Here is a 12,584-nt window from a genome sequence, read left to right as displayed (position 1 = left end):
TGCATTTTTGATGAAAATTTATATTACAAATTTTGGCTATAACGAACTATTTTAAGATTTTTTACCTGTTTGCTATAACGAGGTTTTCACATAGTCAGTACAGTCTCTATGAAGCTCAATGGATATGATGACTGCCGCGTTGCCCAGGCAGCATGCAATGGCAATAATGAGCCTGACATTAACCGAACTGCACAGGTTTTAAAGCTACAGTTGAGAGCACTAAGGCTGTTTTAAAAATGCTATCAATAAACTAATAATGATGATACCCATCACAGACGCCAACAACTACTTTTGCTGGCAGTGTCACTGGCAGCATAGTGGCAGTCTTTAAAACATTTAAAGAGTTAAGAAGAAGGCATGATTAAACTGTTTAGTGCAAGAAATGGTGAATAGCCACAAGTGAAAAAAAATTAAGGCATCTGAAGTTTCTTCCTGCAAAAATAACAAAAATAATGCTATGCAGTTCACTCAGTCCTATTCATAAAGTGTAATATATCAACTCCAGGTGACATCGCCCAATTAGCAGTCACAATTTAGAGAGTAGCAGTGTATTGACACTGCACGGCAGAACCATCACCTCCTGCCCGACTTTCTTCACCAAAAATATAAATTCCTGCCAAAACCACGGGTTCTACCCTTGCTTTTGTCATCACGGGTAAAGATATACAATATGCCAATATTTTTATGCTGTTCTCTGGCAGTAAACTGCCCTTTAAGAATTGTACTGGTTATTTCTCAGATATCTTGTTTCCTTCTTGAGGACATCAACATTAAATAGGGCACTTTAAAGAAAGACAACATAATATATACTAGTAATTAACAGCAGTCAAATTAATTAGGTTTTACTGTATCTGAACTCGTGCTTCGGTCCCGTCAGCATCAAGTGTATTAAAAAAGCTCCACTGAATTCGAACTCCACTTAATTCAAACAAATTTTCAGTCCCCTTTCAAGTTCAAATTATCCGGAGCCAACTGTATAAATCATGACCTTCAAATTATGAAAAAAAAAAAACCTTCTGCGTTACTTTGGAACCAGGCTTAATCTAGCCTATAGACTGGGCTAGCCTGAAGTGAAAAGTCCAAACTGGAACCTAGTGCACAAATAGAAAAGTAGAAGCAAGGCTAAGCACCTGAGAAACCCAGCATGTAGCCTCGAGCATTGCCATGCCAGAACACTGGGCTGGACAGGGCCTCCCGAAAGAAGGTCGCTGGCACGGCCACTGCAACCGTGACATTGGGACTGTCTTCCTTGGGGTCACCAGAGCCCAGGTCCGGAAGCAAGGCACTCAGACTCTTTGCCCTGTCCACGGCTTTGACGCCTGGCATGTCGGCGGTCACGTTAGATGCGGTGAGCTGTGCTGTGGAACGCTTGCTGGCCCCCAACTGGAGCCCTTCACTACCAGGATTCGATTGAGGACCGACACAGTAGTGTAGCTCAGACAGGTGTGTGAGGAACACATTCCAATCCTGCAAGAGACATGGGAAGAACCGTGAGAACAGCTGGCAAAAACAATGCCATTTTGCAGAATATACACAAGGGCTGGCCTTTCGGTTTAAACCGCAAAACAATGTTAAAAATATGCCGAATTCATTTTTTGAAATTCGGTTGTGACCGAAAAAAAGTCAGTATTTCTGGCATGCATGTCACAACTAACTGGCTATTCAGTACCAGTAAATATAGGTTACAGCAGAAAATTAAGAAAACATTGGAACCAGAAACCAGTATCTTAGGAATTTAATACAGTGACTGAATTATGAGGCATAGACCTGTGAACTCCGACACGCCATTGCAGATAGGAAGGCTGGACCACTAAGCTAAGCACTACTGGCTAGCGTAGCACCCCCTGCTCAAACTTATCACCGACTTGGGGCCCTCGCTTCATTAAGTATGTCTTTCCACTGCATGTAAAGGCAGTGAAAACTTTTAAAACCATAACAAGCAAATGTTAATGCAAATCCATGCATAAACAGCGTGAAGGTGTCATGTTCTAGATTCATCATCAACATCAACATCAGCCTTACTACACCCACTGCAGGGCAAAGGCCTCTCCCATGTCTCGCCAATTAACCCTATCCTTTGCCAGCTGCATCCACCCTTTGCCTGCAAACTTCTTAATCTCATCCGCCCACCTAACCTTCTGCCGCCCCCTGCTCCGCTTACTTTCTCTTGGAATCCACTCCGTTACCCTTAAGGACCAGCGGTTATCTTGCCTTCGCATTACATGCCCTGCCCAAGCCCATTTCTTTCTCTTGATTTCGACTAGGATGTCATTAACCCGTGTTTGTTCCCTGACCCACTCTGCCCGCTTCCGATCTCTTAACGTTACACCTATCATTTTTCTTTCCATGGCTCGCTGCGTTGTCCTTAACTTAAGCTGAACTCTTTTCGTTAGCCTCCACGTTTCTGCCCCGTAGGTGAGTACCGGTAAGATTATGCTGTTGTACACTTTCCTCTTGAGGGAAATTGGCAAACTGCCACTCATGATCTGCGAGAATTTGCCATATGCACTCCACCCCATTCTTATCCTTCTAGTTATCTCCCTCTCATGATCCGGATCAGCTGTCACTACCTGCCCTAAGTAGACGTAATCCGTCACAATTTCTAGGCTCTCGCTGCCGATTGTGAACTCTTGTTCCCTTGCTAGGCTGTTGAACATTACCTTGGTTTTCTGCATGTTAATTTTTAGACCCATCGATCTGCTCTGCCTGTCTAACTCATTGATCATGATTGATCATGATTACGCGACTGTAACACCGCGGCAGTTCCATCGCTGCATCAGCAAGAGGAGCAAGGGTGTACGGTCCTCTCATTTAGCGCAGAGTGCAACCAGAACGCAACAATGAAGTTTTTAGAGCTAAACTTCCACTTACGTTTTTGTCTCAAGGCCCAATAATTTAAGTTTGGGATTTTTTACTTTTTGTTACGACTGTACGACTTTCTTCTGCAGACAGCTCTTACGATGGCCATTTATGTGGTACATACTGCTACACGAGTGACTGGTTTTAAAAAATATGTTAATGTAAACTGTATGTAATTTTTGACCACACAGGGACATAATATATGACATCAATAAAAACTGAAAATTTGAATGCAGAAAATATTATTAAAAAAAACGGAAGTGGCACTCAGAAATAAACACCAAAAAAAGTTCGCCGAATTTTCAAAAAATAAAAACCGAAAAGTCCAACCCCTAAATATACAGCACAATCTCCTGTAAATGTTCCTGTATTTTGTAAACCCCTGCAATGCTACCTGCACAATGCGGAGTCAACTTTGCCAATGAGAGCCAAGCACAGAGCCCACACAAGTGGAAAGGGGTGCACATGTCAAGAGCCTCTGAAGATGTTTTCACTTGCTTTTTATCTGCAGTTTACATCAAGACAGGAATAAAGCCTGCCAATATTTTCCTGGAATGGCACGCCACTGCTCTCCCGTGAAAAAGCCAAGGCAAAACAGAGTCAGAGCCCGGGACACAACTGAAGCAAATAACATGCACTACAATGTCTCCACTCAATCACAAGACATGTCAATTACATGTGTTCCTCACTAACCTCACAATGGCAGCATCCAGAGGCTGTTATGTGCCAGAATGGCTAGTGTTAAAAGATTTAATCTCTTTTGTTTTGTTTGCTCTTGTTGTACTTCACATGCAGATGGCTTCGAAGTTGTGTGTTTGCATGCATAATAAAAAGAAAACACGCAAGTTCAAAGTATGTAAAAGTCGAATCTCAACCCCTTAAATCGTCCATGGCTACAATAGTAAATGCAGGCCTAAAAAATATTTTTTCCTCTACCTTTATATGCCACTAAGTTAAGCATGTGCAATTAAAGGCCACAGTCCTTGCCAAACAGAACGCCCACTCATAGGCATTTCTCACAACACTGCTACCATTCAGAAATGTTGCTTTTTATTTACGATAAAGAGAATTAATTCTAAACAAATGAAACTGCACAGCTATTATGTATTCACTGTGAAGCTGTTCAGTCCAGAGGCCAAAATTTTTAACCAGCATGTACTCACCTAAGGGGCCCTGCAAAGCAAATCAACCGTGTAGCTTTCATTTCATTTTTTTGTACGCATAATATGGGACATGGAGATACTTCAACACCCAGGGAGATCACTAAAATCATAATGTTTAATATTTTGATCTGCTCCAGAAATACTTATTTCAGGCAAATGATGTCAAATTGTAGCAGAATTTTTCAGCAGCGGATATGGGGTGGAATCCAGTATATGTGCTGCTTTTTGATTGGTTTGGTTTCCAGTTTGAGCTTAATTTCTTTATACTCAGTATAAGGATTCAAAACGTAATGTTTCTGAGCACTGTCACTTTTCGCTTGAGACACAAACTGAAAAGAAGCGCTATAAGAAAACGAAAACTAACTAGAATAATGCAAAGGGCAGCACCTTCCATATCGCTTCAAACTATTGAGGAAGTGAGTGCTCTTGTTCAAGCTGCCAACCGAGAAGACAGAGAAAAAAAATAAACAGTCAATGGATGGACGCTGTGGCTAAAAATGTGAAAAGAATAGGACCGAACATGGACAGGCAGGGGTTAAAAGTGGCTGCTTTCCAACCCCACCACCAAGCAAGCATGGACAACTATGCTTTAGCCACACCTTCCTTGTCATTGTCACAGACGTGTGCGCATGGAATAATACACTAGTATCGAAATTCGCAACTGCAGGCTACACTGGCAAAGCAACACTGTGTAGTATGTGTGCATATGTGCGCGTGAGAGAGAGGTACTGTTCTTGGCACTGGGTGGGCAAGATGGGCATACGAATTTGATTTCGTGTGATCCTTTTATATTAAATTTTGCAAGTGCAATAGCTTTGACTTGTATGCACCAGTCTCTATAATTATTTTTCACTGGTTGCTGAAACGCATGAGGAATCCTTTGAATAAGAATAAGTAGTAGTGAAAAAAACATTGCGGTGTTCCTTCAACATAGTATTAGACTGCAAGTTCTGCATGCAAACACTTTGTGCATGATAGTGTTCCATTTATAAGCATAGTGCGAGGATCGGGGAAAGCATATTAGTAGGTGTATTTGCTGAAGATAAGCAGACGACTGTGAATTGTGAATTTTGATGTTTAACGTCCCAAAGCGACGCATGGGCTATGAAGGACGCCACAGTGGACGGCTCTGGATTAATTTCGACCACCTGGGGTTCTTAACGTACGCTATCACACAGCACACGGGCGCTTTTTGTGTTCTGCTTCCATTGAAACATGGGTTCCCCAATTGTGCTTGTGCTCTCACAATCCCATATGCATTCAGCCATGCGTAGAGCTCACCATGTCAATGTCTGGGTTGGGAAGCTCTGTTCCTCCTATAACGTAGGCCAACACTATCATAGTGACTCCAAAGGCCAACAGGCAGGTTGTGAACACGAGTAGCGGTGGATGACTGAGGGCAAACCCTCGCAGGTTTTGTACCACTCCAACAGTCATGGCTGGAGACCAGGGAAAAAGAAAAAATGAAATAGAAGGATTACAACACATGTCAGCATAAACAACACTTGTGCAACAGGCTGAAAATTATTGCCTCTTCCTATGAACAAAGCATGAACAAGTTATCAGGGCAGTCACGGTCACCTAACAAGAGTAAACCATTCTATGAGCTGAGGAAGAAAAAAGGTAACCACACACGGAAATGGGTGTAATAAAAACTTTTTGCAGCAAAGATAGTCAGCCCTAAAGTACACTTCAAGCTTAACTCTGAGCCAAGCTAGGAGTACATGATGCCTGAATGAACATCTTATAAAACTACAAAAAGAAATGTGCCACATGGACACAGTGTTAGCAGACCATGCAAGTGATGACCAGGTTGCATCACATCATCTGATGGCCAGGCACATCACTATCAAAGACGAGTCTCCCAAAAGTACCTGTACAACAGCTTTTCATTTCACGGGTTTGATGTGAGGACCGATTCTGCGATTCTACGCGGTAACAACAAATAAAGAAACTTGTTTGCCTCATTACTTGTCTTGATCTTCTGATGAGCTCTCGTGCCCACCGCCCTAGCATGGTACAGAGCTGAGCAAGGGAATGAACTTGTTCCATTACAGGCAGAAACACTGTATTTCAGAGACAATAAACAAAGCCCTGTACTCTGTACGTTGTGTCCTGTCCACTTCGTCCTTTCTAGTGCATCCTAAATAATGTGCTTCTGTTCTTCACTGCCCTCAATTAAAAAATTTTTTCCTCTTCTTTTTGGACAGCAACTTTCTTCTTGATGCTCATCATGTCAAACAGAGGCAACTTGCCATTACACGGACATGGTTCAGTTAGATGAGCTCTCATCCAACCGGAAAATGGATGCACTAAACTGGATTTTGAGAGCAGGCCACCAGTCAAGGCAGCTATGCAATTCAGTTGCTGATCGTACAGTTCGAAAGCTTTTGTCCCGATGAATACATAGAAGAGCTACCGGCTGTCAGAGCGGTACCACTGTAACAAAACAGCATCCTAACTTAATGTGAAAAGAAAAATTGAGGGCAAAATATACGAGATGGCAGAGTGAAAGGCAGGCACAAAACACACTGAAACAAGCATATCAAAAGCACCAAAAAAATGCCATCTGCAAGGAATAGAAGCACATAGCAAAAATGAACTTTGACTACCATGTCACAGTAGCCCAAAGACCAGCTTGCGACAGGTTTCCTGCGAACAAGTACACCGCTCTACTTCTGCTGCACACGCCGCGAACACTGCTGTGCAGCCCACAAAAGCCTTTGCTGCAGTTTCATGGGTGTTCCTGCGGAAGTACTCAACGAAGCTTATTACGACCTGAAAGTGCAGAACTGAGGCGGCAGGCGAAAACAGCTCAAAGAAATTAGCTGCATTAGCCAGTGCGCTCTGGCAATGGCAACGAGTACAAATTACATTCACAGAAACTTGAGTTAATCCACATGACCAGAAGCCATATTCTCCTGCGTTCTTACCTCTTGCGCCCAAAAAAATAATCTACAGATGTCAGCGTGCGAAACATGAATATTTTACCTGCGTTCAAGAATGAAACACTCTCCTGTATATTTATAGAACAAACTACAACAGCAAGGAGGCACCGTGAAAGATGATCAAAAAGTTGTTTACAGCTAACGGTGTCAATGAAAACAAAAGACGAATGTGCCGTCATCCAAGAAGAAGCAGTTCCTTTACTCCACGAAGAAGCGGTTTTTTTACTTCTGAAACCTTTCTCAGACTAGAAGTGTGCCTCAGGGATCGGTCCTGTCACCTATATTTTTTAACATACTCATGCGGGACATACCCGTGCACTTTCCTTTCTATTTTCCTGGCAGCAGCAGTACAGTACAGTACCAGCTACTGCAAGCCTACCTCAATGCCCTTGAAGTTTGGCTGTATAAGTTACATTCAATTCTCAACGTGAACAAATCTTTCATTCTCGTTTTCCCTCCAGCGTTCCGTCTGTCTACTGTATCTGTCTACTGTATCGTGGCATCCAAATCACGCAGGTTGAGCCCTTAAAATACCTAGGTGTAATATACGACCCTCATCTAGTCTGGCGACCTCATATCAAAAGTAGTCCTCAAAGATGAGCAAGCTCTCGGTAGCCTGACATGAATCAGCTCTACGGCTTTGCCTGGGTTTGCCAAAATTAGTGGAAAATTGTGTCTTCTTTCTCGAAGCCCACGTACGGGACTTTAACTCTCAATTCCAGCTCCTCACAGAGTGCATCTTCTTACGGGGACTTGAGCATATGCCTGGAGTAGCTCCACCAATTTTTTTGACAAACCCAGCTTTGTTTCTAGACGAACATTGGCCACGCTAAAAACTGCCTCAATTTGTGTTTACAAAGTAAATGTTGTCTAGAGTTTGTCTCGCTTAGGTCCGTGCAATGCGTTAGCAATGTGCAGGCTGCATCAGCTGTTTGCTTCGACCGCAAAGAACATGTCTGCCAATGTGCTAAATGGTCTCCTGGAAGAATATCTGTTCCAGTATCCGAGCCACGAACCTGTTTTCACAGACGCATCTCAACATGCTGAAAGAGCAGCAGTAGGTATTTATTCCCACGCACTAGATTGGTGATATTCTATTTGAGTCCCTGATTATACACCAATTTTTGCTGCTGAATTTCTTGCTATTGGTTTGGCCCTTCAAAAAGTTCCCCGCAATAGTTCTCATGTAATCATTCTCTCCGACTGTCTCGTAGTCTTGACAGCGCCTGAAAGCTCGAGGGCTAGTCTCTTGTACCGATCCCTAATGTACTTTGTACCCTTGCATGTGCAAGAGGTGCATTTTCAGTGGATTCTAGGGCACTGGGGCACTACTTCAAATTCGATGGCTGATTTCGCTAAGAAATCAGACTTTACTTTTCTCTCAAAATTATTTTATTTCTGATTATTGCTTTACAATATAGTTATTCAACTCACACCGCTTTGTTTCGATTTTCATTACGATTTCCTCGAGATCTCTCAAAATTCGTTTTTTTTTTTTCACAGATTCCTTTATTTATATTTATGAGCCGCTTGAGATAAACCTGGATGAGTTTTTTCCTGTTTGGATCTGCACCAAACCCAGGCTTGAGTGAACTAGAATATCTGGTTTGCTGTCTCGCTGGTTTGTGTGTCTCGTCTCCTCCTTGGTCTGTGTGTGCTGTTGCGCTGTTGAACCACCACTATATCTTCTAGTTCACTCTACCCTGGTCAATCCCCCACCGTGGGTATGTGCCATTGTTTTTTAGACAACAACAACAAGCAGTTCGTAATGGTTAAACTTGCAGAACGTCACAGACATCGCGAACTGCGCAAGAAGCAACAAGCGGCAGTGTATACAATTCTGGAAGCAGAACTCTCGTTAGTTGTCCAAAGCGTCTGGTACAAAAGTACGAACGCTTCGATCTCTCACCTTTATTGCCAGCACGAAGGCAATATCGCGGCACATTATTCATACATATTATATGCAAAAGAATCATTTAAATGTGTAATGTGCGTAAATAAATCATTTAAACACTTAACTGGCACCCAGAGCACCGAGAATTTCGCGCAAGAGCTTACCTATCGAATTGTTGTCCAAACGTCCAAACACGATAAAGCAAGACCTTACATAATTTTTTCTATTACAGCCCTATCATCAATCATTTTTTTCACATGTCTGGTCATCCCTTCTTCTTCCCAGCTCACTCAAAGCACAAATACACGGCTGCACAATCAGTCCACAGCCACTACGAAAAGAGTAACAGGAAAGCAAACTGATGCTGATCTGGATGTGGCCCGCTGTGGATGCGATTGGCTATATATGCTACAAGAACAACGAAACATGCAACGAAATGACAATTACGTGTTAGATGTGTTTTCATACAAATAAAAACATTCAGAAGCTTTCAATTTTTTCATCGGCATTACTTATATAAATTTATGGTTAGACATCTGAGCCACTATCACTGACTTCAGCCCGTTCAGAGTTTTCGTAACCATGGCTGACCATGGTGGATAGCGCGAGAATCAAATTAGCGTTGGTACCCATCTGCCAACTGCCCAAAAACATGCATCCACAGTACGATACGGATAGAAGAAAGGCTAGGGCACAAAAACCTCACGAAAGATTTTCAGTTCAGAAATACACGGCGCATGTTGACGTGGCAGAACATGCGGACAGAGACGTCTTTTCCATGGCTTGTCAATCATCGAGGTTCTCCCCTCGCATCGGCGACAATCGATAAAACAAAATTTCCGGAGGAGGCCGAAGAAGCTGCCATAGCTTTAGCCATTACCTCCGTCACTGCCAAATACATCATCAGCGACTCTAAATTCGCAATTCGAAATTTTGCCAAATGAAGGGCCCACTCCGCAGCCATCAAATTATTACAAAAAATCTCCAATAACCGCCAGATTCCATTGATCTGGATCCCCGCCCATTCGAGCCATACTGGAAACGAGGCGGCGCACCAATTTGACCGAGGATTCGTAGTTAACCGGGAGGAGCGCTAACCCAAACTCAGGTCGGCCAAGGAGCGAGTGACGACCTACAAAGAAATTACTATACCCACTTCAAGAAAGAAACACAAATCTTCCCAGAACCACATAGATCTCTAAGTAAAACGCAACAAGTCAGTTGGCGGCAGCTCCAAGCAGACACTTTCTTTAATCCGTACATGTACTCCATATGGTTCCTAGAGCAGTTCAGCTCCGTCTGTTCTCTCTGTGGGCACCATAAGGCAGACACACCACACATTCTATATTCATGCAATCAAGACAAGCCGTCGAACAGTCTTCAGCTTTCTACCCAATCGCAGTACGCGGGAGGCCGCGCTGCTCAGCTCAGACCCGGAGGTTCAACTCCGAGTCACGGAGCGGGCCGAAGAGGATGTCGTTCGGCCACCTGACGTCCGGCCTAAAAGAGGATCCCACGTACCGCGGGGAGGGGAACGTCACCCCAACCCGCGCCTAAGACCTCTTCTTTAATAAAGTTTACCTCCTCCTCCTCCTCCTCCAACTGCACTTTCTTTATTAATTTCTGATAGTGAAACGTATGGGCCTCACTGCCTCGCTGCAAACAGTCTGAATTGAAAGCTTTTCCAGCGACGTGTAGTGAAGGGTATGATGGGTGCCGCCAGTTGAACAGGGCGAACCAGGAGAACGTCGAAGGACGGAGCGTGAGCGCGAGTCAACATCCGCGCAAGCGTACATCCAAGTTGCAACGAGGAGTGATATGATAAACAAATTAAATGGGATGTGTCTCTTTTCTATTAGAGATGGCAGCTGAGGCTAGCTGTTCCAAGCAGCATATGCAGAAAACAATTACTCTCTATCAAGGGTATACGTACAGTCTAGCTCACTCAAAAACAAATCTGAGGGCAGAGCGGATTGCGTTCGTTGTGTCCGGCGTTGTGTCCCCTGCTACACACAAATAAAGAACAAAGTTAATCAAAAGCGGAGTTTATTTCTTCAAAGTTCCATTATGCCCGTCTGCGTATTCAAAGTAAACGCCATCACGGCGTTTTTCAAGCTCTTGAGCGCGGTAATATATATATACCCCCAATGGGCATTCCTTAGACGTCCTGCTGACGTTCTGAACGTCCGCATGTCGCTCATGGGGTTTTAATATCCACTAGGGACCCCTTGCCGCGACAGTTGCTGCCGACAAGCAACATTACTAATCGTAATTGAAGCGTTCACGGCCGTTGGTTGTAGGTAAGCCCCTTGGCCTCCTAGCTATCCTTGACGACGTTGAGGTATGTGGTGTATGGTGCTTTAAACGTCCTGAAGCACCACCTCTTATTAACGTGCACTGACATTTCACACCACAACCGCGTTTTCGAATTTAGCTCCCCTCGAAACGCGGCAGCCGCTGCTGAGATTTGATCCCGCGCGGCCTTGGGGTCTACAGCCGAACACCTGATATGGCCACTGAATAGTCTTGCACACGTACGTTACAAAAGAGAATAACCGATTACAATTACTTCATCTGAAATGTATACCTATAATTTCAGTGGGCATTACAACACATGAAAAGTAACCGTAAAAACTACAGAAGTGAATGATATTAATACTGCGTTATTTTCATCCATTTTTTATTAGCATAGCGCAAATGTGCACGGACGAGAAGAGCTGGTATGACTTGCCTTTGTTGCAGTACTTACATCAGCAATTTCACCTGCAGATGTTATTCAAATTTTTCTTTGACAATTTTCCACGTTTCCTTGAAAACATATCAATAGCGATCGACGGTAATCTCGATGTACGTGCCGCGGGGAACTGAAATGAAGTTGCGCTTGCCACCCTGAAGTTACGCGAAACGTCACGCTCCGCTGTTGTTCACTCTTTGAGGGGACAAAGCCAAAGCTCACTGAACATTACATTCCGTTGTGCCGCCGTGGTGAAACGCGAAATAATAATAATTGGTTTTTTGGGGAAAGGAAATGGCGCAGTATCTGTCTCATATATCTTTGGACACCTGAACCGTGCCGTAAGGGAAGGGATAAAGGAGGGAGTGAAAGAAGAAAGGAAGAATAGGTGCCGTAGTGGAGGGCTCCGGAATAATTTCGACCACCTGGGGATCTTTAACGTGCACTGACATCGCACAGCACACGGGCGCCTTAGCGTTTTTCCTCCATAAAAACGCAGCCGCCGCGGTCGGGTTCGAACCCGGGAACTCCGGATCAGTAGTCGAGCGCCCTAACCACTGAGCCACCGCGGCGGGGCGAAACGCGAAATGCGAAGCGTGGAACACGTACGGGTCTAGTATGGACCTCCTTCACCGCGCGACGTCATGAAAATGCGGTGGCGCTGATGTTAGCAGCGACTTTCGCATGGTAGGCAAAACAGGTTCCGCTTGCCCGTGCCTACCGCAGCTGCCGCAGTTACCGGCGGCTGCTTCAAGCCTGTGCACTGCAGAAGCAGCATATATTGACCAGCTGCGTCACTGCTGGATCCGCGTAGTAGCATAAAAAATATTAAATTAGCCTCGATAGGTTTCTCGCACATAAATGCCGCATTCGGAAACTGGCTAACAGGCATTGGGCCACGGTAGTAAAGCGCGAAGTCTGGGAGTCGATAGGCACTGCCACTCAATGCACTTAATAGCATGCAAGTTACTGCGTTCATTCACCTG

The 12,584-nt window shown here is 44.1% G+C and overlaps 1 protein-coding gene across 1 annotated transcript in view; it reads right to left on the bottom strand.

Moving 5' to 3' along the window:
• The window catches only part of LOC144121227 (transmembrane protein 248-like), a 30,204-nt gene extending 20,963 nt beyond the window's left edge, over positions 1-9,241 (bottom strand). Inside the window, exons 1-3 of the mRNA XM_077654326.1 lie at positions 9,029-9,241; positions 5,304-5,461; positions 1,131-1,467 (exon numbers count right to left, since the gene is read on the bottom strand). Of these exons, the coding sequence (XP_077510452.1) occupies positions 1,131-1,467; positions 5,304-5,459 (493 nt within the window). The 5' untranslated portion in view covers positions 5,460-5,461; positions 9,029-9,241. The remainder of the gene's footprint in view (positions 1-1,130; positions 1,468-5,303; positions 5,462-9,028) is intronic.
• Between the last annotated feature and the right edge of the window lie 3,343 nt (positions 9,242-12,584).

Source organism: Amblyomma americanum, chromosome 2, assembly GCF_052857255.1.
Source record: "Amblyomma americanum isolate KBUSLIRL-KWMA chromosome 2, ASM5285725v1, whole genome shotgun sequence".
Taxonomy (NCBI): domain Eukaryota; kingdom Metazoa; phylum Arthropoda; class Arachnida; order Ixodida; family Ixodidae; genus Amblyomma; species Amblyomma americanum.
The sequence above is the reverse complement of the archived record's forward strand: the minus strand, read 5'-3'. Positions and strand labels throughout refer to the sequence as shown.